Consider the following 26,565-nt stretch of genomic DNA (forward strand, 5'->3'; position numbering starts at 1 on the left):
CTCACCTTGCTCTATCCCAACAGTGTCTCTGGTTTTCATCTTTTGTTTCTCCCTTTAGTCAACAATTTTAACTCTCTCTCCAGTTTCACTGACTTTAGCTGTGCAGTATAGACTTTCCTGGCCATGGACAGCCCTTCCATGTCCATCCAGTCCTCAAGAACCAGACCTGAAGTTACAGTAGACAGAGTCTCATTTGGTTCTATTAATCCATCTTGAGTGTGTGTGTGTATGTGTGAATGAGTCACTCAGTCACGTTCAACTCTGCAATCCTATGGACTGTAGCCCCTCAGGCTCCTCTGTCCATGGAATTTTCCAGGCAAGAATACTGGAGTGGGTAACCATTCTCTTCTCCAGGGGATCTTCGCAATTCAGGGATCAAACCCAGGTCTCCTGTGTTGCAGGCAGATTCTTTACCATCTCAGCCACCGGGAAAGCCCATTAACTATAAATAATTGCAAAAAATTAATAGAAAATCTAAACATACTATATTCAGTCCAGCCTCAAAATATCACCTTATACAATACAGATTTTCATTTGTTTGCACTGTCTCAAATTTTAATTAACCAACATACAACATTTTTGTGTTAAACAACAAATTAAAGGATATGGATCACATTATGCTTCAGTGTATATTTACATACATTACAATCACACTTTTTTTTCCTAACACCTCCCACCACCAATAGAAGGTATGGCCACCACACAAAGAATCTGACCATAAGCAAAGGTATAACTTGTCAGTGATGCCAATTAAAAGTGGTGATAAGAGAATGTATTAAATGAATGGCCTAGAGTATAAATTAGCATAAAACAAAGAACATAATAAGAGATGGACAGAAGAGCTATCATGTCAGAAAAGATGGAAGGAAAATTGTGGAAATCAAGAAGTGAAGACAAAGTTCGATTTCTTTTGCCATTTTCTTCTGACCAGAAGCTAAAAGGATCTTATATGAGACACATTATTAGTAGAAATAGTTCATAATCTTTTATGACACACTAGAAGATATAATTTGCAGCAAGACAATATAATATCATTATATCTGTCTCTTTCAAATAATCAGACTGTCTAGTACCAATATAAAAAATTGGAATACAGGTAATATGTGTTCTGCTTTACCATAAAATTATTAGAAAACAATTCCTACCTGTGCTTTCTGTACTATGGCTATTCATTTAAAGAAGCTAAATTACCTAAATTAACCAAGGTGTATCTAAAAATAAGCAAAGGAAATGTTGATCAGCTATTCTGCTTATAAAATCTGACATGACAATAGTTAGCTCAGTAACTTATGTTCTGTAGTTACAGCAAGCAAATGCTCACTTTTTTTTAACCTACTTCACGTGTACTAGAATCTGAAACTGGGCATAGATTGAAGAAGACTTAGATTTTTGCTTATGGTCAAATTCTTTGTGTGGTGGCCACACCTTCTGTTGGTGGAGGGAAGTGTTAAAAAAAAAAAAAAGGTGTGATTGTAATGTATGTAAATATACACTGAAGCATAATGTAATCCACATCCTTTAATCTATGGAACTACCTTATGTTTTGATCGGACGTTTTTTCTCTCACAGGCAGATTCCTTCTGAGTGGCCTCCCAAAGTGCTGATGGGATATTCTGTTGTACAGAACTGTGTACAGCAAAACTGCAGATTCAAGATAACATCCCAGGCATCATTGCCAGTCCATAGGTCCTTCTGACCTATGAACCTCTAATTCCAGAACAACCTCAGGGAGTTTTAGAATTTTCTAGAGGCAAAGATCTGAAAGAGGGCAGGCTGGGTGCCTTCTCCAGCCTCAGTCATCCCCTAGAAGTACTTGAGATCCTTCAGTGAGTTGATTATTTCTGCTTCCTTGTGTGGTGATCAACGTTCTTACCTGCTTGGCTCCTGTGTGACAAAGTAAGAATCTTCTACCACCACCTGCCTAGAGTAACTGGAATCTTCTGGGACTCCTGGAGTCAACTCTTCCACTTAGGTGTCCTCAGAATTAGGCTAGGGCCCAGACTAGAGGCCCCTGAGTTAAAATCAGGCTACAGAGAAATAAGCTTTGCATCTGTTCGGAGGCAAAGGATAATTTGCCAAACTTTGGAGGGCCGGAATGGAGGACCTGACTAAGAGGGTTCGGCTGAATACCGAAGAATTGATGCTTTTGAACTATGGTGTTGGAGAAGGCTCTTGAAAGTCCCTTGGACTTCGAGGAGATCCAACCAGTCCATCCTAAAGGAAATCAGTCCTGAATATTCATTGGAAGGACTGATGCTGAAGCTGAAACTCCAATACTTTGGCCACCTGAGGTGAAGAACTGACTCATTTGAAAAGACCCTGATGCTGGCAAAGATTAAAGGCAGGAAGAGAAGGGAACGACAGAGGATGAGATGGTTGAACGGCATCACCGACTCAATGGACATGAGTCTGAGTAAACTTTGGGAGTTGGTGATGAACAGGGAGGCCTGGCGTGCTGCAGTCCATGGAGTTGCAAAGAGTCGGACACAACTGAGCGACTGAACTGAACTAAAAGATCTGGCTTTTTCCTACCACAAATTCAATGAAAACGGCCAGACATCTGAGTGTGCCCTAGGGCATGCTGTTTTGAGGCACCACTATTTCTTTCAGGTCTTGGGCCCGTGGGCTTTTGCTAATTTATCTGGCTCCCATAACACCACTTCACAGCAAGCCTCCTTAATCTCTCCAACAATATGCAGTGCTCATATTGTCAGTCACTCCCCTATTCATCAGTCTGTAGACTATCCCTCCTTTTTCTCCTTTTCCAGAGCAAAATAACCGATTAGCATTGGCATTCTGCCGAACATTGATTGCCCAAATGCCAAACAGTGCTTTCTTGGAGGTTCCCATCCCCAAAGCTCCAGCCTGGCATTGTGTTGAGTGCTAAAAGTGCACCCTGTGTAGGGCTGGGAACGTCGGAGCTGGCAGGCAGGGGCGCATGGAAGAATCAAGGGAAGTACTCGTCTGTCCTCTAGAAAAGCCATTTGGGGTGGCCACTTGGGTAGAAATGCTAAAAAAACAACAAAAAAAAGTGCCTCTTAGGGCTCCATGGGTCACATTTTCAGACTCTTAATACACGATCTAGGCTACACTGTACCAGTCAAAGGATTTTCAAACATTAGCTGGATGTTAGAATTTGATTTCAGAGAAGGCAATGGCACCCCACTCCAGTATTGCCTGGAAAATCCCATGGACAGAGGAGCCTGGAAGGCTGCAGTCCATGGGGTCACTGAGGGTCGGACATGACTGAGCGACTTCATTTGCACGCACTGGAGAAGGAAATGGCAACCCACTTTAGTATTCTTTCCTGGAGAATCCCAGGGACGGCGGAGCCTGGTGGGCTGCCATCTATGGGGTCGCACAGAGTCGGACACGACTGAAGTGACTTAGCATCAGCAGCAGCAGAATTTGATACCCTCTTTTTTTGTCAGGTAACAAACTGATGCCAAAGATGACATTTCTTGAAAATAAAATTCACATGCGCTTGCTGCAGCCACAGATTTAAGACTGCTATCCCAATGCACGTTTTCTTTATATGATGCCATCGCTTTATGAGGAATCTTAATTTGTGTTACAGTTTTGGAACTAGATTTAATTCAATGCCAGCTTTATGCATTTATTTTTAGTTTAGACTCACTCCTCTGAGCACGTCAAGAATGATTGAAATTCACTGACAGTAATTTTTCTTAGGCAAGTAGATTCCTGTTGTTTGACTCAACTGTACCAGAGCAAGTCAGATCAACATAGTAAAAGAAAGACTAAGTATATTTGGCTTTACACTTTTAGCTTTTCTACCTAGAGGGAGCCTGCTGCTACCTCAGCCTGGAATGCCCTTTACCCATCCCCATAGCCCATTTTCTGCTTTTGGCAACTTTTCATGACCCAGTTCAAGCCTCACCTCCTCTGAAAAATATTTATTAGTCTCAACTCCCCCACATTTGCACTGTCACAGCATACCACCTTGTATAAGCCCTGAAATTTGTGATGTTTTATAGTTTGCTATTTACATGTTTGCAAGGCAATGGCACCCCACTCCAATACTCTTGCCTGGAAAATCCCATGGACAGAGGAGCCTGGCGGGCTGCAGTCCATGGGGTCGCTAAGAGTCGGACACGACTGAGCGACTTCACTTTCACTTTTCACTTTCATGCATTGGAGAAGGAAATGGCAACCTACTCCAGTGTTCTTGCTTGGAGAATCCCAGGGATGGGGGAGCCTGGTGGGCTGCCGTCTGAAGCGACTTAGCAGCAGCAGCAGCAGCAATCCCTGTCTAGATTGTAAGCCCTTGGACAACAGGGACCTTTACAATTCCTGTCCCTTTACGACTAGCCAAATACACCTAGTGCTTTGAGTTGTGAAGATTTCTTTGAAAAACAGTATACAAATATGAAATAATCATATTGACTGTAGGTCAGAGAAGATGAATAATAATCAATAATATAAGAGCATCAAATTGGAATTAAGACCCATCTTTAGACTCCTGCCCACTTGAAAATGGGTATGCATATCTGCAAATAACCTTTTACCTTTCAAAATTAGAGAATCAGTTAAGGCCATTCAGAATTAGAAAGTTTAAGCTGCCCAGATTTTAAATAAAAGGTAGTCATTTTTTAAAAAACAAACAAACAAAAGAAATATGAGATTCACTCTTGGCTTCTCCTGCACTTTTAATATCCAATCAATCAACAATACTTACCAATGTTCCCTCCTAAATATCTGTGTGACCCAGGAGGGATTCTCAATCCTCAGCAAGCTAAGTGTCAGCTGGAAGACTTGTTAAAACAAACAGCTAAGCTCCAGCCCCCAACTTTCTGATTCGCTGGATCTGCAGCGGAGCCAAGAATTTGCATTTCTAACAAGCACCCAGGTGAAACTGATGCTGCTCATCCAGGAACCACACTTTGACAACCACTGCTTTAAATCACCCACTCTATTCTCCTTACTTTTAACAAGGTTCACGATTTCTACAAAAAGAAAAGAGCCCCTGAGTTGTGACACAGTAAGACGGCTCAAATAAGGTAGGAGAATAGCTAGGTTTGGTCCTTATCCTGGGTCCTGGCTTCCCTGGGTAGGCAGTGGTTACCTAACTTGAAATGATCTTTAACATATGAGAACAAGTCCTAAAGCATTTCTGGAGTGGTCCAGAGTGCCTCTAAATACAGAGCAAGAGATGAGGTCATGGTAACGCAGGGAGTCAGAAGTAGAGGAGGGGGGGACAAAAGCTATAATCACTTGTCAAAGGGGTGTTTTCTGTAGACAAGTGAATGGAGCTATTGTACACAAACTCAGTGGTTGCCAAGCATGTGGCCCAATTATTTTGCCTGTATGAGCATGGCACGGAAGGATCTCCTTAGAGGACTTCACACAAGCTGATGTTTAGTCCGGCAGTAGCAAGCAAAAGCCTGGAGAATCTGAACCTAAGAATCTTTTCAAGTTCCTACCTGCCAAATCTAGGATATGATACAATTAAGCTAGAAGGACCACAAAAGTAAAATACCTGAAAATAGTACAGCAATTATAATTGGTGAAAGACCAAAAAGGGGCTTATCTTGTTCAAAATATTGACAATAATGAGGATCACATGGTTGCCTTGGGAGGCAAGAGGTCCATAATTTAAATCTGGGGATTATCCTCCCAGAGAAACTGCTCACCCCAGTCTATCTCTGCTGCTGCTGCTGCTGCTACATCGCTTCAATTGTGTCTGATTCTGTGCGACCCCAGAGACGGCAGCCCGCCAGGCTCCCCCATCCCTGGGATTCTCCAGGCAAGAACATTGGAGTAGGTTGCCATTTCCTTCTCCAGTGCATGAAAGTGAAAAGGAAAAGTGAAGTCGCTCAGTCGTGTCCGACTCTTAGCCACCGCATGGACTGCAGCCTACCAGGCTCCCCCACCATGGGATTTTCCAGTCTATCTCTGGCTCTACCCAAATGTAAAATGTCTGTCAAAGTTCAAAATGACCTATTGGCCACCATGGTTTAGAGTCTTAAAAGAATGGAAGGCCTGATTCAGTAGCTAGAATGGACATATGACAAGGTGTTTTGCTTTCTTAGGAGAAACACCATTCACTCTACAACATAGGATGGAGATGCTTTGTATGTGCTAAGTTGTTTCAGTTGTGTCTGACTCTTCAAGACCTCAAGGACTGTAGCCCATCAGGTTCCTCTGTCCATGGAATCCTCCAGGCAAGAATACTGGAGTGGTTGCCATTTCCTTCTCTATGGGATCTTCCCGACCCAGGGATCGAACCTGCATCTCCTATGTCCCCTGCAACAGCAGGCAGGTTCTTTACCACTAGCGCCACCTGGATAGAGATGCTTTGAGTGAGTGAGTGAGTGAAGTGGCTCAGTGGTGTCCGACTCTTTGAGACCCCATGGACTGTAGCCTACCAGTCTCCTTCCTCCATGGGATTCTCCAGGCAAGAGTAAGGGAGTGGGGTGCCATTTCCTTCTCCAAGAGATGCTTTAGTACACTTCAAATTTCTCCACTGCATGAGAAAACCATTCAGGTGGTTGGCTTGAGCCCCAGGGATCAAGACCATAAAACAAAGGAGCAACAACTGCAACTTGGCCTCCGAGAGAGAAGCACCCTCCTCCCTGAGCACCATGCAGGTGAGATACAGAAGCTTTAAGGTTGCTGCCAATCCTTCATGACATTCGCATCTCTTGTACAAGCTCCAGCTAGGCACAGCTGAGGGAGAGTGACCCACAGGAAGCTGCTCCGGGAAAGAAGTCTGCAGAGTCCAACAGAATGTTACAGATGAGCCCATCAGAGAGAACATGAATTCAACTTGAAATAGACATAATTAGAAACAGATTGGCAAGCATGGTTCACTTCCTGTCCGGGCAAGAGGTTAGAAAATGAGACTGTGAGGAGGTTGTTTTATGTGGTGCTGACTTCGGGGAAAGGAGTGAAGGAGACTTTGTGGCTGTGGTGATACCTATACTCAATATCCGAATTTTACCAGACCTCTATTTATGTACACTGTACTACACCCGTGTACACTGTACTACACCGTATCCATGTGATGCAAGCCTTCTAAACCTGCAGAGATGGGGGAAGGGAGGGCACCTGAAAGGCTTGACATCCTAAGAGACAAAGGGAAAAAATCAGTGGTTTTGGACTGAAGCCCACTAATTCCACAAAGGATAATGACAAAAAGTTATCCGGCTTCATAAAATACCACATTTACACACTGTATTTCTCATCAGAAAGGGGGGCTACACAGCAAAATGGTTTGAAATGGAATGGGTTGGAACTACAGAAAGGGTTACATTGATACTATTGTTAAAAAAATGTTTATTGTTTTCAGGTATAATAACTGTTAAAGTGTCTTAGTTAACACAGCAGTCCCACAGCACAAATTAGAAAAAGTATTTACTGAACTAAAACTATGTAAGGCACTGAACTAGGTGCTGTAATTCTCAGGGTTAAAGATTTACAGCCTCCACTTACTCTCTCCTTTGTGAATGAGTCTGAAGTGTGATCTATCAGAAAATAAATTTCTTAAAATAACCCAAAATATTTTAATATATCATTGGTAAATTGCCTCTAAAATAATGTCATGCTTCTTGTTATGGGTTACGCATTTTAAGACCTATACATAAATCACTACAAACATGAAAAAGTACTGTTTTTGCCCCAGGTTGTCTGATTTTACTTTGGCAAACACTTCCTTTTTAAAAGTATGATATTAATATCACAGACATGATATGTTGTCTCTGGACAATGTAACAGAGGACTCAAAAACCACATTATATTTTATTATACACTATAGTGAATTGCCTCATCTAGCATACTCATTCCAAGCTTTTAACAAAGTGAAAATTCATACAAATACCCTTGAGTAAAATCTTCTGTAGTGATTGCTTCTAGGTTCCTCTTGGATGAACACTGACACTTCCTTAAACAGGATTTCTTCAAAATCAAAAAGAATGAAAGCATACATGCATGTCTAGAATTTACCTTCTGTACCAAACTGACTTGCATTCTTTTAGTACAATAAATGTTTTAATACACTAATTAAGAAACAGAATACAAGTGCTTTTAGGATCCTAGAAGGATCATTTTGGAACTTAGTTTTAAGAATTAGATTCTAACTGACTTGCTATCATAACAGAGATCCTGAGAACGCATAATTACTTTTTAAAATAAAGTTTAAAAAAAAAACAATATTCGTGAAAATACAACAGCTCTGTGTTTTCATCTGTTAAGAAAATTACCCTAATTCTCTAAGAACATCCCTTTGCATTAATGAAACCAAGGATTCCACTTACCAAGAAGTTCTTAGAAAAGACAAGCCACGGTTCAAGCAACAAACGTCCCTCTAAAGCCAAAGACCTTGTAGAGTCGAGGGGAAGCAAAGCTGAACTCTTGACTTTAAAGAAGAGTTCTAATAAAGATTTCACTTATGCCAGCACAGGGTTTTACAATTTTATTGAAATTAATCAGAAATCATTTTAAAAGCACTTACAGCTTAACTTAATTTATTTTCCTAAAACAGTAAAACATTTCTCAATTCTATTTCTGAATTGAATCGACTAAAGCACAATGTAAGTACAGTAGTCTATTCAAATGTTCTTAATTATTTGTAGTAATTTTCCAAGTAACTTTGTCTTTACTGTGATGTAAGTATTAAATTTCCATTTTATAGATGAAGAAATTAAGGTACAGACAGGTGAAGTGCCTTAAGGAGTCAGAATAGAGAGAGGGAACAAAGATGGGATTTCGAAACAAAAGGACTGGGGTTTAAATACAGTACAGTCACCTACTAGCTTTGAGCAAGTTCCTTCATCTGGGATTTTCATCTGTAAAACAAGGACAATACCACCTACCTCTCAGTGGTTGATGTAAGGCAGAAGCAAAGCGCCTGGCAGGACACTAGTACACAGTCAGCCATTCAACAAATACAGGCTCTCCCATCAATCCACAGTCCCATTTTCTTTAGCTGGTACAATGAGTCTATGATCAATCCATAACACTGACGTGAGGAAAATGAGATAATAATACAGGCAAAGTACCTGGCAGGTGCAAGGATCAACACGTGTGTTCTCCCCCTCAATACTCCCTTCCTTACTCCAGGTCCCACAGTTACTAAGTGGCTGCTGCTGCTGCTAAGTCGCTTCAGTCGTGTCCGACTCTGTGCGACCCCATAGACGGCAGCCCACCAGGCTCCCCCGTCCCTGGGATTCTCAAGGCAAGAACGCTGGAGTGGGTTGCCATTTCCTTCTCCAACTAAGTGGCTGAGCCACAATCAAATCTGCATCTTGGTTCCACTTTAGGACTGACTCTGCATGTACATTTCATTTATGGTTGCACTTTATTTAACTGGAAAAACTAATCTACCCTAACTGCTTAATCGGTTGTTATTTTAGTATGTTCCCAGTAAAATCAGATTCATTTCTCATGTAGCTTTACTTTTCAGCAATAACCAAAAAAGGTGATTAATATTTCTGACTTGGCAATATATATTTTTTGATACATACTTCTACTGGCATTTCTTCAATAGTCTTAATATTTTATAAACTATTATAACCTGAAAGATAGTTTAAAAATCTATTCTTCAGGATATTACATGCCTAAGTTCGTAAATGACTCCATTTGGGGAGTTCAAAAATACTAGGTAGCCTTTTCATTTTTCCTATTTTCTCCTAAATAAAATAATAAAGTAAGGTAGTAAATGTGGTAACTAAATAAATATGTGATTAAGTAAAAGAGATACGTGAAAAATATGGACCAGATTTGCATTTATGAGGCAATGACCTTCAAAACTGGCAGGGAACTCTTAACAATGTTCTTCACTGGGAGGCAATTATACTACAACCCTTCTACGTATACTTGCATTTCTCATGGCCCACAAATACAATTGCATATCAGAAAGAATAAAAGAACAGCCTGGTAACTGTGGCAACCTTCATTGAGAGGATATAAGGAATTTTTATTACCTTAATAATCACATCATAAATACCAGATCAGTAGAACTGCTGCAATACAAAAGGCTAGACCAACACTTCCACAGAATTTCCTACAAACTGAAATTTACCAAATGTAACTAACACTCTAAGCCAATGATACATTTCTGGTTCTGTAATACCCTATGTGGTCTCTGATCACCTCAAGAAGCACTGAAATTTAGATACCTTATTTTCAAGAAAAATATGGGCATACAATACTTTTAGGAAAAGGAGTTTAAACTATCACCAATTTTTAATATAATATATGGTACTGTAATTCCTAAATGATGTAAATATTGCTTTAATTTAATAAGTGACGCACACTGATTAAAAAAAAAGACCCTGTGCCCAGTGTTTGACAAATAAGCACATGTGTGTGCTCTAACACACACATAATAGAAATATACAGAGGGGAAAAGTTGCTAAGAAAAGCTCAATCTCTAAATGCTCAAAAAAGGTATATGCTCAAAATATTAATTTCACATAAAATATTGTCTTATCTACATTTCCTCACATGGGTAAACACAAAAGCAATTCACAATAGTAGCACCAAAGAATGACAATAATACATATACTTTAGAATTCCTGTGTTTTTAAATTTTCATAAAAGAAACAATGCACAATCATTGAAACATCTAGACAGTGAATACTTACAGTATGGGCATATTACACCAGGCTTAATTTTTAAGTAGCCTAAATTTTTATAACATATTAAATTGTAACAATGTAAAATTAAGACCAGCAGGAAAATAAACACAACCACAGTAGTGCATAGAAAGCATAAATCCAATAACTCCTGCTCAACTTAAAAATATTTTCCTCAACAGTAATAAAAACTACCCACAAGTATAACACCAATCTGCCAGCTGGGTTTTCCACTAACTGGGAAAATAACTAGTTGCCTTGTTGTGATACCTTAGAACCATAAGGTTATCACTAAATGGAGAGGTGTTTTATTTGTACCTTATATCTCAGCAAAAGTTAATAATCTGCCCCAGAAATTTTATTTCACCATATACTCCAAAAGTATTTTCAAGACTCATGAAATCTAAATCTCACACTGCCCTTGATATGCTATTGTGTAAATGCTTTAAATTTTAAAATATTTTTAAAAGCTCTACACAATGTATTCAAATAGTAAACATGTCAACTCAATCCATGTTTTCTCTGGTTCCCCACCTCCCACCAAAAACAAAAAACTTGTACATGACACATAAAGATACAATAGAAACAAAAAGTAGCATGTCACTCATTCACTAAGGATATAATACACAACATCTCTCTATCATATTCTACTACAAAAATCCTTTCACTTTATGGCTAGCATCTTTATGACTGGTTAATCTGTATTTAAGGGGCCTGAAAAAGAGATTTTGTTCTCTTTCCCTACCCTCATAAATCTTTGGCAGAGGTCAGCAGTTATGCCCAGAGCTGGGTTTTGGAGGTGGGAGAAAAAGCAAAGTGGAGAGAAGGCAGAACTGAGCACGGAGTCAGCAGACAGCAGCTGCTCTCATATACTACCCAGCGTCTTTCTCACACACCGCTATTTTCCGCTATTGAGCATTGTCAGCAAAAAAAAAAAAAAATTAATGGGGGTTGGAGGGAGGCGGGGAGGGAGACAAAGAGAGTAGGACCCGGGCCGACGGTTCTTGCCTGCTACATCTGAGATGAGAAGCCTTCTCGGGTTTTTGCTGCAGAGGCAAGGGATCAGGTGAGACCCTCCGGGTCCAACTCAATTTGCTTCTCCAGGAAGAGCAGTTTGGGGCAGGTGAGCACAGGACCCTCTTGACTGTGAACTACACTGGAGCATTGTCAGCGGTTTCTATTTCTGACTTTATAAAGGAGGAGAGAGGGCTGCGACTGCATTCCTGGGCAAGACTACTACTCCTGACGTGCCACACAGCAGGAGGTTGTAAAAATCCCTTCAAAAACACCAGGTTCCGAGGAAATGCTGTGCAGCATTACTGTATTGTTGGCGTTTTTTCCTTTATTGTTTTTTTTTTTTTTAAGTCACCGATTCTCGCCAATGCCATCCCTCAAATCGCTGGGACTTGTTGCTAAATCTTTACCTCGCGCCCCCCAGAACTGCCCAGCTGAATAAGATTTGGGGAGCGAAAAGCCGGGGGTGGGGTGGGGAAGGGGGCTAAGTCTTTAAAGCCCAAGGGGCTGGGTTCCCTTCAATAGGCCACTCTGCATGGGCTACGCGTTCAATTCTACCTTCGGAGAGCTCTGACTCACAAATGCTGGGGGGGAGATTATGACATACACCATCATCCTTCCAGCCAAAGAGATAGGGGAAAAGCCGCCAGCCGTCCTTGCCCGCCCAGAAAGCCAAAGCCTGCACCGCGCCCCCCACCCCCCTCCCCGCCCCTCGACGGGGCGGCCGAGGAAAGAACCTCCCGCCCTCTCCGCCCCCCTCCGGACGCCCGCGGAAGGTGCTCCCCATATCGGCGGGTTCGAGGACCCAGGATGGGGCGCCCTCACCTCGGGAGAGCGAAGGGGACGAGCTGGGGGGTCCAGGACGCCGGGACTCGCGCCGCAGCTGCGCCGAGCTCCGGGTACCCAAACCCGGACCTGCACCGGCGGGGCCATCCGCCGCAGGCAGCGGCGGACAAAGCGCTGGGGTCTGGGGCGACCCCCGGGAGGCGGCCGCTGGTCAAGCTGGCCAGACTAGGGGAACAAGGGGCTCCCGCGGGCGGGGCGGCGCGGCGCGGCACTGACCTGGATGGTGCAGGTGTACTCGCTGTCGTCCAGCAGCCGCACGGTGCAGCTGTACTCGCGCTCCAGGCTCCTGCTGCTGCCGCTCATCAACCTGCTCAGCATCTTCCCGCCCGCCCGCCTCCGGGAGAGACGCGGCGGCGCTGCGGACCCCGGACCAGGCGCCCCTCAGCCGGGCAGCTCCGCGCCGGCCCCAAGCACCTGCACCATCACCCCAGCGCGATCGCCGCCGCTGCCTCCTGCCGGCCCGGCTCCTCCTCCTTCTCCGCCACCGCCTTCCCCCAGCCCAGAGCAAACGCCGGACTCGCTCTGCTCCGCGCCCCACTGCCCGTGTCCTGCTCGTGGGGCGGGGACTCGGCCGGAGGGAGGCCAATGGGGGTCAGCGCGGCGGAACCGAGTGGCAGATGGAAGAGCCAATAGAAACAGAACACTGCGATGATAGACAGGTCAGGGAAGCAATCGCGGCAAAGCAGTCGCACCGAGCCAAGTCAGACCCGCCCTCTGGCGTCCCAAACCAGGGGCTCCTTTTCTCTCTGCGGTTCGGATAGATGCTGTTTTTCCCTCCCCCGGGCCAGGTGCGGGCAGTGGGTTTGATCAATGTCAGCTGTTTGGAATATATGTGGCCTCGTCTTCAGGGCCCAAGTCGCACGCTCTGCAACGCCGCGGTTCCCGCCTCTCTGGTGCCTGAGCGCTGAGAGCTCACAGTCCCTGCACCTGCAGAATGCAGGCACCTTCGGCTCTGGACCAGGCGGCTGCCCCCACCTGCGCTGCTGTACCCCACGACAGTTGGAAGGTCTTCTCTGCTCCACTCCTCTTATCTTGGAGAGCATCTGTTTTACAGGAGCTACCTAAGTAAAACTGCAGGGTTCGCGGAGGGGCTGAAGCACCAGGGTTTTAACCCCTAGAAACCCTCCACTCAAACACCGTTTGCCTCCTTTTATTTTCACAAGACAAAAGGAAGAGACTGAGACGTGGTCCTTCAGCCGATACAATGCAGAGGAAACGATGGGTCCATTATCTACACCTTTAGAACTAGAAGTATCATGTCTTCGTACTTCCTCAACAAAACAGCAGAGTATGTAAGGAGGTACACATCACAAAGGAAAAATATTATCTCCTGCCTTCTCTGACTTCATATCTAAAGACTTCATGTTCTTTACAAAAATTTCACTGAGACAGTATTCTCCCAAAAGATTTTGGGATGAAATGTTACAAAAGGATCAAATCAACAAAGAACTTTAATAAACATATTAATGGAAAAATAATGAAATACAATAATTTCCTGTTATTTTCAATTATGCTATTGTTTGTAGGTATAGCATAACAATAATAAAACCCTACATTAACCAAGAAAAATGTTCAACCATTAAAGTATGCTGCTTCTCTAGTATCACTGGACTCCAGGATTTATACCCCCCCTTTTTTTTTGCATGTGACTGACCCTGTCCTCCTTTGTATCTTGGATTGCTCTCCTCATTAGTAGCATTCTCCCTAATGGCATTCAGGTGCTGTAAGAGGAGGTTCTTAGTGCAATTCTGGAAGCATTAGTTTAGAAACTAGAACCAGTAAGCCAAGTAGTCTATCCATAAAACCAGGTGTGAGCTCTTCTATTTTGTAGCTCCAGCAGATACCCTAGCGCCTGCAGCATAATATTAATATTCAATAAATGTTTTTTAAATGAAGTAAATGGAATTGATAGATATTTTACAGCATCTAAACCCCAAGAGAAGAAACTAAGAGAATTTCAGAAAGGTCTTAAAGACAAGTGCAATTGTTAATGCATCAAAGTGATATTCTATAGAGTTCAAGTTTGTTGTGTAGTTGGGAGAAGATGATGAAAGTCTTCAGACAGGCAAACTTTTATTGAAGGGAAAGTTTCTATTTGATGTAAAATCTACACAAGCAAGAAAAAATGTCCAAAAAGCTAGAGGAAGACCAGTAGTGTGATGATAGGAAAGCATCTTTAACAGGTTATGCAAATAAGCAGCTGTTAGAATAAAAAGACAAAGCACCATGAATCCAGAAAAGCTCTACAGAGCTGAATGCAGTCTTTTTTCAAAGTATGACCATAAATGCAATCGACAGGGATGAGACTGTGGCTGCTATCCCAGTGCATTAAGTAACATTCCCGCTTAGCCTAAGAAAATCATGTCAGCTCACCCCATTGAAAGACCAGTCAGATACTCATCATGCTTATGCATAATATCCAGAAAAAACTTAAAACCCTCTCTTACTCTCTGATACAGAACATTTTGTGAAGAAAATAGAGGATGGAAAAATAATGGAAGAAAAGTGAGAGTCCATCAGTTCATTTCTGGTTTCTCCTATGCCTCTACAAAAAGGCTCAAGAACCAAAGCCTAAAAGGAACAAAAAAAGAAAGGGCTCATGTAAAGTTAAATGGAGGAGTACTTTATTTACCTTTGTATTTCTCAAGCCTATTGAGCAGGATACCCAGAATGGAAAGGGTTTGCTCAATAAAAGGCCTTGTATGCCCTTGAGAATCAGAGTATCATAGTGTTCATGAATTTTCGACTATAAAGGAAGTCATATTTAAAATAAAATTCCCCTCAAAAATATCCCCAGCTACAATAGCTCTGAGTTCCCACCTTTCAAATTACCAGGATGTCAGCCCACCCCCTTTGGAGTTTCCCTCCCTCCTCTCTACTACAGAGGAGTCCGTAGGAGAGGTGCTGGCACCCACATAATCCTGAAATAACTGAACTATTCTTGCCTCTGCTTCAGATGTCCCACACCCTAACGTTCTGGGACACTGAGCTCTCTCCAGCCAGTGCCATCTTCAGCGTTGCCTTGGGATTTGGCAGGAAGGAGCACTGCCCTCTCTTCACAAGAACATCATGAACACAGGTATGACATGGCTGCTCTCAGAGCCCTGTGGACTAGATCAGGCCTGCCTTACTGTAGAATTTCCAGCCTGGGTCCATATGTCTGGGTCCATGCAGCTCCCCTCTCAATCAAGAGTTCCCCTAGCCATGCGGAGCATCCAGGCCCAACCTCTGTAAAGCTCAGAAAAGAAAACAACCCTCTTCACCCAGTTTAAGGTCCACTTTCAAAGGCCCATTTTCTGTCCCAGGTGTAGTGTCTCCCTCGGGTGACAGACCATGGGAATATCTGCTCTTTCAAAGGAAACCCCATCCTCCAGCCCCAGGACTGTGACCTTGACCTCTGACCCAACTGGGCTATCACCTTAGAACACAGCAGTCCAACAACAGCGCATTTCTCACAAAGATTGACTTAGTCTTTGTAGGTAAAGTCTCACCAAAGCCAGTTTGGTACCATGCATAATTGTTTCTCCAGGAAGCTGTAGGGATCATGCCTGTCTTTGCTTTAATGTATACTTTAGACCTCAGCTTCTGTTCTCCTAGATCGTGGGCTCAAGCAAGGATATCCATATCTCTATAGAAGCAACAATATATTGACACATGAGAGAGAGTTAAAGTTGCTCAGTCTTGTCCATCTCTTTGCGACCCCATGGACTATACAGTCCATGGAATTCTCCAGGCCAGAATACTGGAGTGGGTCGCCTTTCCCTTCTCCAGGGGATCTTCTCAACCCAGGGATCAAACCCAGGTCTCCCGCATTACAGGCAGAATCTTTACCAGCTGAGCCACAAGGGAAGCCCAAGAATACTGGAGTGGGGAGCCTATCCCTTCTCCACGGGATCTTCCCGACCCAGGAATTGAACCGAGGTCTTCTGCATTGCAGACGGATTCTTTACCAAGTGAGCTATCAGGGAAACCCATATTGACACATATATGGTCTAAATCAACAGAGGAAAGAAACAGTTCTGTTCTTGTCTGCTTCGGTGTCTGGGGAAGCAGGCTCCTTCTCCACACCCAAAGATTTGCATATCCAAACGGAGCACTGCTTTTCAGTGTTAACGCATCTACAATCAGGGTAATGGTTACTTTATCATTTTCCAAGAGTAATACACGTATACTTGCTTTAATTTGAGGAGCTAAACAACTCACAGAGTTTTCCCAGAGCAGTCTACCTCTAAAGACTTCTCTTTTATCAGGACAGAAAACCACAGCTTAAGAGACAGCTTTTCTACCTTCTATCAACCCTTAGGATTTTCAGTTTAGCCCTCATTACTTAAAATAATTATTTTTACTTGTAAATGTAAGAAATGCATGTACTTTTTAAATTCTAAGCTACAGACATCCATCGAACATTTATTATGCGTCAGGCACATTCTCTGTGACAGCTTTCTAGAATACATAAGGCACAACCCAAAGAATATGGGGAAAGGAAATGTACAAACCCAAGAAGATCACGAGCGAGGAGACAGTGTTTGATATATGTACAATTAGCTATAATACAATAAATGGAGGGGCTTCCCTGGTGTCTCAGTGGTAAAATATCTGCCTGCCAATGCAGGAGATGCAGGTTTGATCCCTGGGTTGGGAAGATCCCCTGGAGAAGGAAATGGCAACCCACTCCAGTATTCTTGCCTGGGAAATCCCATGGACAGAGGAGCCTAGCGGGCTACAGTCCATGGGGTTGCAAATAGTCAGACATGACTTAGTGACTACACAATACAATAAATGGAGCATGAGGAAAGTACTACAGAAGAATGACAGGGACATCCCTGGTGGTTCTGTGGTTAAGAATCTGCCCTCTAATGCAGAGGACCCAGGTTCAATCCCGTGTCCAGGAACTAAGATGCCATGTGCCATGGGGAAACTTACCCCTTCACAGCAGCTACTGAGCCCTCCCTTTCTAGAATCCATGCTCTGCAACTAGAGAACGCCTGAGCACCACAATGAAGACCCAGCACAGTCAAAACTTTAAAAATATAATAGAAAGAAAGAAGAACCACAAACAGTACAGTTATTTAAGCATGGGAGACAGCAAAGCCTAATAGAGAAAGTAATGGAGTTGGGTTCTAAGGAAAGGAGTAGTATCATGATGGTTGCTGACAGCAAGAAAAGAGAAGGATATGGGATGAAAAGTGACATTTTAAGTAGAGGGAACACCATGAGCAAAGATATAGACGCACAAATTATATCAGTCAGTCAGTTCAGTTGCTCAGTCGTGTCCGACTCTGCAACCCCATGAACCTCTCAGCACACCAGGCCTCCCTGTCCATCACCAACTCCCAGAGTCCACCCAAACCCATGTCCATTGAGTCAGTGATGCCATGCAACCATCTCATCTTCGTATATAGCATGTTCCAAAACTTGCAAGTACTCCTGAATGGGTAACATGTGAGGGGCATTGGCTGGCAAGAAATGGACTGAGGCCAGATCACATAGGACCTTCAGTGCTATGCACAGGAACTTGGATTCTGTTTTGTAGACAGTAGGGGAGCATGGGAGGTTTTTAAGCAGAGATGTGACAGGATCAGAGCTGAGTTTTGAAATTACCATTCTGAAAGCTGTATGAATGATTAAATTAGAGTGAGCAGAGATTATTTACTGGGGGAAAATGCATTCTGAAAACAATAGAATGTCTTTAATGAGGCATCAGGAACATTTATAATAGGTCTATCAGATGTGGATGACAGGCTTTATCATATTCTCCAATTATGGTTCATTTTCCTTATATTTCCAGCCAGCCATTGTTCTAGCAACAAAATGTATATGAAACAAAGCAAATTAATTCATTTATTCAAAAAAATTTACTGATGATCTACTATATGCAAGTTTCTACGCCAGGTGCTGAGAGAATTCAAAGATGAATAAAACATATTCCCAATCTTCAAGAATTTACAGTCCCATGAAGTCTGCAAAATTGCCTCAACAACATTTATTAAGTATTCAGTTTATGTAGATTAATATTCAATGCATATTGGTTTAAAAAAGGATATAAAAGGGAGCAGCAGCAAAGATATGAAAAATAGCCCAAAAATATGAGCAAAGAAAATACATAAACAAAAATAAAATCAGAACAGCCCATATTTCTTGATTAATAGTGTCAATTGACTACTTGCTCAGCAAAATGAGGTAATTAACATTATTATACTTCCTCCCACCCTCTGTACTTCAACTCCCAATTTTTGTGGTTTATATCGTTTCTATTTTGTCAGGGTTTATAACATTTACAGCTTTTGGCAACTTTATTTAGTTGTTTAGTCTCACTTCTGTATTCAAATGGATTCGGTGCTTACCACCAATTCTTTTATCCTAATATCATCATTCCTGGGTTTTTTATTTTTTATTCACATCCTGAATGGGTGGGAATTCTTTGGTAGTTTTTTCAAGAATGGTTAATGGCCACATTCCCTGAGTTCTTTTTTGTCTGCCTGTTGCCTTGAGCAAATACTTGAACAGAAATACTACTTGTGGCTCACATTTTCTTCACGTTCCTTCTCTCAGAATTTTGTAGCCATGACTCTTGTGTCTTTTTTTTTTCCCCTGACTTTTGCTCTGAAGAAGTCTGAGTTGAGTCAAAATTTTTCTATTATAGGTGATTTTCTTTTCTTCCAAGATTCCTGAAGGCTATATACAGTTAACCCTGAAGTTCAAGAATTCAATGAGAATATAATATATCTCTATGTTAATTGTCAGAGAAGGCAATGGCACCCCACTCCAGTAATCTTGCCTGGAAAATCCCATGGATGGAGGAGCCTGGTGGGCTGCAGTCCATGGGGTCGCAAAGAGTCGGACACGACTGAGTGACTTAGTAGCAGCAGCAGCTATGTTAATTGTTCTAAATCAATTTTCCCTCGTGTCGTTGGTAGAGGGTTTTGGTATAATACCTCTTATTATTTGGAATTTGTTGAGTTGTCTTCCTCTGAGACACCAATTAGCCCTGTATTGGATTATATTTGACTATATCTTTCATTTCTTTCAAATTCTTAAATCTCTATGCCTTTTCACTCTTTATTCACTGTGATTGACCCACATCTTTCCTCCATGCTATTAACCTTATTAGTTCTGCTCTCTTGTGAGATTTAGTAAAATGGTCAGTCTCAGCCCAATATAACCAAGCAGGGGTGTATTATACTCTTGTGTATTTTGTATCAGTTCTTCTGCTCAACTTGGTTACCTGGGAAGTAGAAAGCTCTAGAGGCCTTTATAATCTCTGCTGAGGTACCATGGTGGTTTATGGAGACTTCCATTCTAAAACAATTTTCTTGTATACCCCCATTTCTTCACTCATCCCCTTGTCTACACCCTCAGAATTCTTCACAAATTAGTGAAGGCATGAGAGAGAACCTCAGAATGTTGTCAAATCCCCTACCCTCAGGGGGAGGGATAAATTGGGAGATTGTGACTGACACATATACAATACTATATATAAAACAGATAACTGATAAGGACCTACTCCATAGCACAAGGAGCTGTATTCAGTACTCTGTAATGACCTATATGGGAATAGAATCTAAAACCAGTGGATACAAATACACACACACACACACACACACCCCTAGTCTTTGACTTTCCATTACCTTAACAACGTCTTTCAAAGAACCAAAGTTTCACATTTTGATGAAGTCCTGTGTTCTAATAGGATTTTTACCCTCGATTTCCTTTTCTAAGTCTCCGTATTGATAGTTCTCAAGTTACAGGACTCAATCTTTGTTTTTTAGACAAGGGAGGAAAGAAGCATGATGCCTATATTTCACCTTCATTTGGTTATATCCACTCTATTGGAATTTGGGTTTTAGTCCAGGAGAAGGCAATGGCATCCCACTCCAGTACTTTTGCCTGGGAAATCCCATGGACGCAGGAGCCTGGTAGGCTGCAGTCCATGGGGTTGCGCAGAGTCGGACACGACTGAGCGACTTCACATACACACACACACAGAGGATGAGATGGTTGGATGGCATCACTGACTCAATGGACAGGAGTCTGAGCAAACTCTGGGAGATAGTAAAAGACAAGGAAGTTTAGAGTGCTGCAATCCACAAGGTTGCAAAGAGATGGACAGGACTTAGCCACTGAACAATGACAACAATAGCAACAACAACACACACACTCACACGTATATCTGACTCATGTTGCTATACGGCAAAAACTAACACAACATTGTAATCAACTATACTCCAATAAAAAATTAATTTCAAAACACCCACACTTTTTTTCCTCTTATTCTTCTTCTGAGGAATAGGGACAGAGTGAGAAGCCACACCTGACTGCACCAGAATACTCCGTTTCTCTTATCAGTAATTTATAACATCTGTTTCATTTATGAGCAAGGTTTCATCCTTTACCTTGTTTTAGCTGCTGGTGAATTTGGGGCTTTGTAAATGCATTTGGTTGCTGTTAATTATGTTGATGGATAGAAAAATCTGTGACCCTGCCCAATTCTTCTATCCTTACTCAGAAATTTGTCATCTAAGCTCAACTAGTTTTGGAGTAGATATTAATCAAAGATGTTTTCACTAAGAGGTTCAAATAGAAGAGAAAGGAAGAATAAACATTCCACAGTGCACATGCTAATTATTCAGTAAATGTCTGCAGAATTAATTTAAAAGTTTCCCTGAACATAGTTCAGTTAATTAAAACTGCAAATCATTATTATATCTTATCATTTCAATTTTTCCATTATAGTAATAAGGGAGCACTCACTATATGCCAGAAGCTCTGCTGAGTACTTTACATATATTATCTAATTGAATCCTCAAAACACTGTCTTGAGGTTGTGCTATTGATATCATCCCCATTTTATTAAAATTCCAATGAGGAATTTTCACTGTAGTGAGACTAAACAATTTGTCAAAAGAATACAGCTATCAAGAGGCAAAACCTGGACTCATACCCACATCTCTGGTGCCAAAGATCATTCTTTTAACAATGACATTATACAGCCTTCTTTTTTAGGAATTTGGTGGAAAGAGCATTGAACTTGGAGTCAAAGGACCAGAATGAATACAAGCCCTAGATCCAGCATTATATGCTGTGTAATCCTGGCAAGTCATTTGAATTCTCCTTTAAAAAAAAAAATGGGGATAATAATGTCTTCCCTGGTTGTTTGCAGAGTCATAAGACTTCTGCTTAAAAATAGTAGGTTGAGCACATGCATTTACCTTTACTTTCGTTCCAAATTTATTAAAACAATAGTAAGGGATTTTTAAAAAGTGTAAACCTACAAGACCAATGAGGGGAGCCACAGTAATACCATTCTGGGAACCAGAAAGCATATGGATGAGTTAATAATTGAGCAGACCCAAGAAAGTTGAACCCAAATCTAGCAGAGGAGAAGGCTGAGAAGCAATTTGATTTGCATGTAGAACTCACAAAATATTTAGAAACTGATGCAACAGGTGCTTTAGGAAGTGGAGACAAAACTGAAAACAGGAAGATTGTTTGAAAGTCCATTTAAGACACCGTTCTCTACCCTACTCTGTGCAACCAGGAGACTTCTAGCAAGTGGAGACACTTGCTGGAAAATAATTTTCTGAAAAGGGCAAAACAGCATTTCTGAACTAGGGGTGGGATCACCAGAAATTTAAGGAGTTTAAGTAATTACTCTAACATAAAATATAGGAGCCAAAACAAAAAGGGGACAGGCAACTTGAGGATGAAAAGACTAAGCAGGAAAAAGGAAATGTTGAAAAAGCAAATTATTAGTAAATATCCTAATAGAGGGGCTTCCCACATAGCTAAGTGGTCAAGAATCTGCCTGCAGTGTAGGAGCCGCAGGAGATGCAGGGTTGATCCCTGATTTGGGAAGATCCCCTGGAGGAAAACATGCCAACCCACTCCAGTATTCTTGCCCGGAGAATCCCCATGGACAGAGAATCCTGGAGGGCTACAGTCCATGGGGTCGCAGAGTCGGACACGACTGACACGACTGAGCGTGAGCACAAGTATCCTAATAGAGATAGGGGAAGGCGTTGCATTTTAAAATAAGTATCAAGTGCCATTTAGAAAAAACACATTCAGATAATTAAAAAGAGTCTTTCTAAGTATAAAATAAGATAGGAGACATGAAAATAGATGTGAATAGACATAGGGGTAAAATGGTGGAGGGCAGGAAAATATCAAAGATATCAGTTCAGTTTGGTCGCTCAGTCGTGTCCGACTCCTTGTGACCCCATGAACCATAGCACGCCAGGCCTCCCTGTCCATCACCAACTCCCGGAGTCCACCCAAACCCATGTCCATTGAGTCAGTGATGCCATACAACCATCTCATCCTCTGTTGTCCCCTTCTCCTCCTACCTTCAATGTTTCCCAACATCAGGGTCTTTGCAAATAAGTCAGCTCTTCAATCAGGTGGCCAAAATATTGGAGTTTCAGCTTCAGCATCAGTCCTTTCAATGAATATTCAGGACTGATTTCCTTTAGGATGGACTGGTTTGATCTCCTTGCAGTCCAAGGGACTCTCAAGAGTCTTCTCCAACACTACAGTTCAAAAACAACAAGTCTTTGACGCTCAGCTTTCTTTATAGTCCAACTCTCACATCCATACATGACCACTGGAAAAACCATAGCCTTGACTAGATGGACCTTTGTTGACAAAATAATGTCTCTGCTTTTCAATATGCTGTCTATGTTGGTCATAACTTTCCTTCCAAGGAGTAAGCATCCTTTAATTTCATGGCTGCAATCACCATCTGGAGTGATTTTGGAGCCCAGGAAAATAAAGTCAGCCACTGTTTCCATTGTTTCCCCATCTATTTGCCATGAAGTGATGGGACCAGATGCCATGATCTTAGTTTTCTGAATGTTGAGCTTTAAGCCAATTTTTTCACTCTCCTCTTTCACTTTCATCAAGAGGCTCTTTAGTTCTTCTTCACTTTCTGCCATAAGGGTGGTATCATCTGAATATCTGAGGTTATTGATATTTCTCCCAGCAATCTTGATTCCAGCATGTGCTTCACTCAGCCCAGCATTTCTCATGATGTACTCTGCATATAAGTTAAATAAGTAGGGTGACAATATACAGCCTTGACGTACTCCTTTTCCTATTTGGAACCAGTCTGTTGTTCCATGTTCAGTTCTGTTGCTTTCTGACCTGCATACAGGTTTCTCAAGAGGCAGGTCAGGTGGTCTGGTAGTCCCATCTCTTTCAGAATTTTCCACAGTTTATTGTGATCCATACAGTCAAAAGCTTTGGTATAGTCAATAAAGCAGAAACAGATGTTTTTCTGGTACTTTCTTGCTTTTTTGATGATCTATCAGATGTTGGAAATTTGATCTCTGGTTCCTCTGCCTTTTCTAAAACCAGCTTGAACATCTGGATGTTCATGGTTCATGTATTGCTGAAGCCTGGCTTGGAGAATTTTGAGCATTATTTTACTAGCGTGTGAGATGAGTGCAATTGTGTGGTAGTTTGAGCATTCTTTGGCATTGCCTTTCTTTGGGATTGGAATGAAAACTGACCTTTTCCAGTCCTGTGGCCACTGCTGAGTTTTCCAAATTTGCTAGCATATTAAGTGTAGCAGTTTCACAGCATTGTCTTTCAGGATTTGAAATAGCTCAACCGGAATTCCATCACCTCCACTAGCTTAGTTCGTAGTGATGCTTTCTAAGGCCCATTTGACTTCACATTCCAGGATGTCTGGCTCTAGGTGAGTGATCACACCATCGTGATTATCTGGGTCATGAAGACCTTTTTTGTACAATTCTTCCTGTATTCTTGCCACATCTTCCTAATATCTTCTGCTTCTGTTAAGTCCCTACCATCTCTGTATTTTATTGAGACCATCTTTGCATGAAATGTTCCCTTGGTATCTTTAATTTTCTTGAAGAAATTTCTAGTCTTTCCCATTCTACTGTTTTCCTCTATTTCTTTGCATTGATCGCTGAGGAAGGCTTTCTTATCTCTCCGTGCTATTCTTTGGAACTCTGCATTCAAATGGATGTATCTTTCCTTTTCTCCTTTCCTTTTCACTTCTCTTCTTTTCACATATATACATATCAAAGGTATAATTCATGAAAATTTTCTAAACTGAAGGACATAAATTTCCAAATTTAGAGGGTCTGTCAAGTATCCAGCACAATGGATGGAAACAAGTCCACACTGACCCACCACTGTGAAATTTCAGATCAGTGGGAACAAAAATAAACTTCCAGAAGTGAAAAAGGTTATAAACAAACATTAGGGTTACATTGCACTTCTAAACAGCAACACTGGAATCAAGAAGACAGCAAAGCAATATCCATAAATTCTGAGGAAAAAAAAATCATTTCAATCTAAAATTCTATATCTAAATTAGCTGTTAACTGGGTAAAAGGGATATTTTAGACATACAGGATCTCAACAAATTTAGCTCTTATGCACCCTTCTTCAGAAAGCTTTTGGAGGATGGCTATCCAAAAATGTGGGAGCAAGTGAAGGAGGAACACACAGTAAGGTTGTGTTATGTGTTCAGAATATCCCCTGCCCTTGTCCATCAGAATTACGATTTTATTATATTTCCCCTCCCACTGACATCAAACTTGGCTATTGCATTGCTTTGAACAATTAAATGCAAACGGAAATTATGGATATCTTTGCTCTTTTCTTTCCCAAAAGGTGGGTGTGGGCCAGATCAGGACCGTGCGCGGATCCTGGGAAGAAGCTAACATGGAGCAGATCTGCAGCCAACCTACAGAGGATAGCTACTGAAGCGAGAAAAAAACCTTTTTTATTGTTAGCCCCTGAAATGTTGGAATCATCATTGGAAAAAAGAAGATAAAAGAAAGGAAAAACATTAAAAGCTAAGACATGTAGGATTCTGGAAATGAGATCTGACACAAGAAAGAGACATGTAAACTATCAGAATAATGGCGAAGTTTGATCCCAGAATTACAGCTGTGAAGCAAGTCTAGAGAAGCATCAAAGTCAAAATGGTGAAAATCAGAAGGCTCTCACGTGTTTCACAAGAAGGTGAAATTGATAGACTACCTAATGTGTCCGACTACATTGTAAAGAAATACACCTTTAGAGGTGAATTTGGCTGTGAGCTGGTGATAACTGAAATGAAGTGAAAAGTAAAAGCAAAGTGTGTGTTTATAACTTTGCGTGTTGGTGCTCAGTTGCTTCAGTCATGTCTGACTCTTTGACCCTATGGACTGCAGCCCACCAGACTCCTCTGTCCATGGGATTCTCCAGGCAAGAATACTGGAGTGGGTTGCCATTTCCTTCTCCAAGGGATCTTCCTGAACCGGGGATTGAACCCACGTCTCCTGCTTTGCAGGTGGATTCTTTACCACTGAGCCACCAGAGATGCCCCATCTATAACTCCACAAAAAACAAAAAGGAAAGGTATCATAGTATGTAGGCATTTACATAGTCATAATAGCATACATATTGATTTGATTTAACCAACAAAATGATATATCTGTATTGGAAGAGTGGATAGAAAAGTGTGTAAGTGTGCAATTGGAGTGGGCTGGGGTTGAGGCAGTTGAAAGTAGCAATATAAGCATATCATTTAGAAATGCTGAAACAAATACTAAAAGAAACAGCTGAAGTAGCTGACAGTTATTTGCTCTGGGGGAGGGTTTCGAGAAAGTCGGGGCCTAGGGAATTGCTGTTTTCTTTCATAGACCTTGTAGAACTTTTTGACTTCAGAACATTGCAGCACAGGGGCATCTTGAGGCTTAAGAATCCTAAAGATACAAGAAGAAAATTAATGTAATAAACCAGTGCGGTACACATTTACACACACACACACAGAAGGAAGAAGGTAGGAAGGAAGGGCAGGAGGAAGAGGGAGTATGAAAACATTTGTAAACTGTATAGCACTGGGTCATTTGTAGAGACATGATGGACCTAGAGACTGTCATACAAAGGGAAGTAAGTCAGAAAAACAAATATCATGTATTAATGAATATATGTGGAATCTGAAAAAAATTGTTATAGATGATCTTGTTTACAAAGCAGAAATAGAGACACAGAGAACAAATGTATGGATACCAAGGGGGAAAGTAGGGATGGGATGAATTGGGAGATTGGGATTTACATACATACACTATTGATACTATGCACAAAATAG

The 26,565-nt window shown here is 41.7% G+C and overlaps 1 protein-coding gene across 7 annotated transcripts in view; it reads right to left on the reverse strand.

The window, feature by feature from the left end:
• Positions 1 to 12,969, reverse strand: part of FRMD5 (FERM domain containing 5) — a 321,311-nt gene extending 308,342 nt beyond the window's left edge. Inside the window, exon 1 of one of the 7 annotated variants that reach the window (XM_061395081.1) lies at positions 12,672 to 12,955. In XM_061395081.1, coding sequence (XP_061251065.1) covers positions 12,672 to 12,773 — 102 coding nt within the window. In that variant the 5' untranslated portion in view covers positions 12,774 to 12,955. Of the gene's footprint in view, positions 1 to 12,671 lie in introns of all 7 variants that reach the window. The other 6 variants (XM_061395080.1, XM_061395078.1, XM_061395076.1 and 3 more) reach the window with 6 other exon arrangements.
• Between the last annotated feature and the right edge of the window lie 13,596 nt (positions 12,970 to 26,565).

This window comes from Bos javanicus, chromosome 21, assembly GCF_032452875.1.
Source record: "Bos javanicus breed banteng chromosome 21, ARS-OSU_banteng_1.0, whole genome shotgun sequence".
Classification (NCBI taxonomy): domain Eukaryota; kingdom Metazoa; phylum Chordata; class Mammalia; order Artiodactyla; family Bovidae; genus Bos; species Bos javanicus.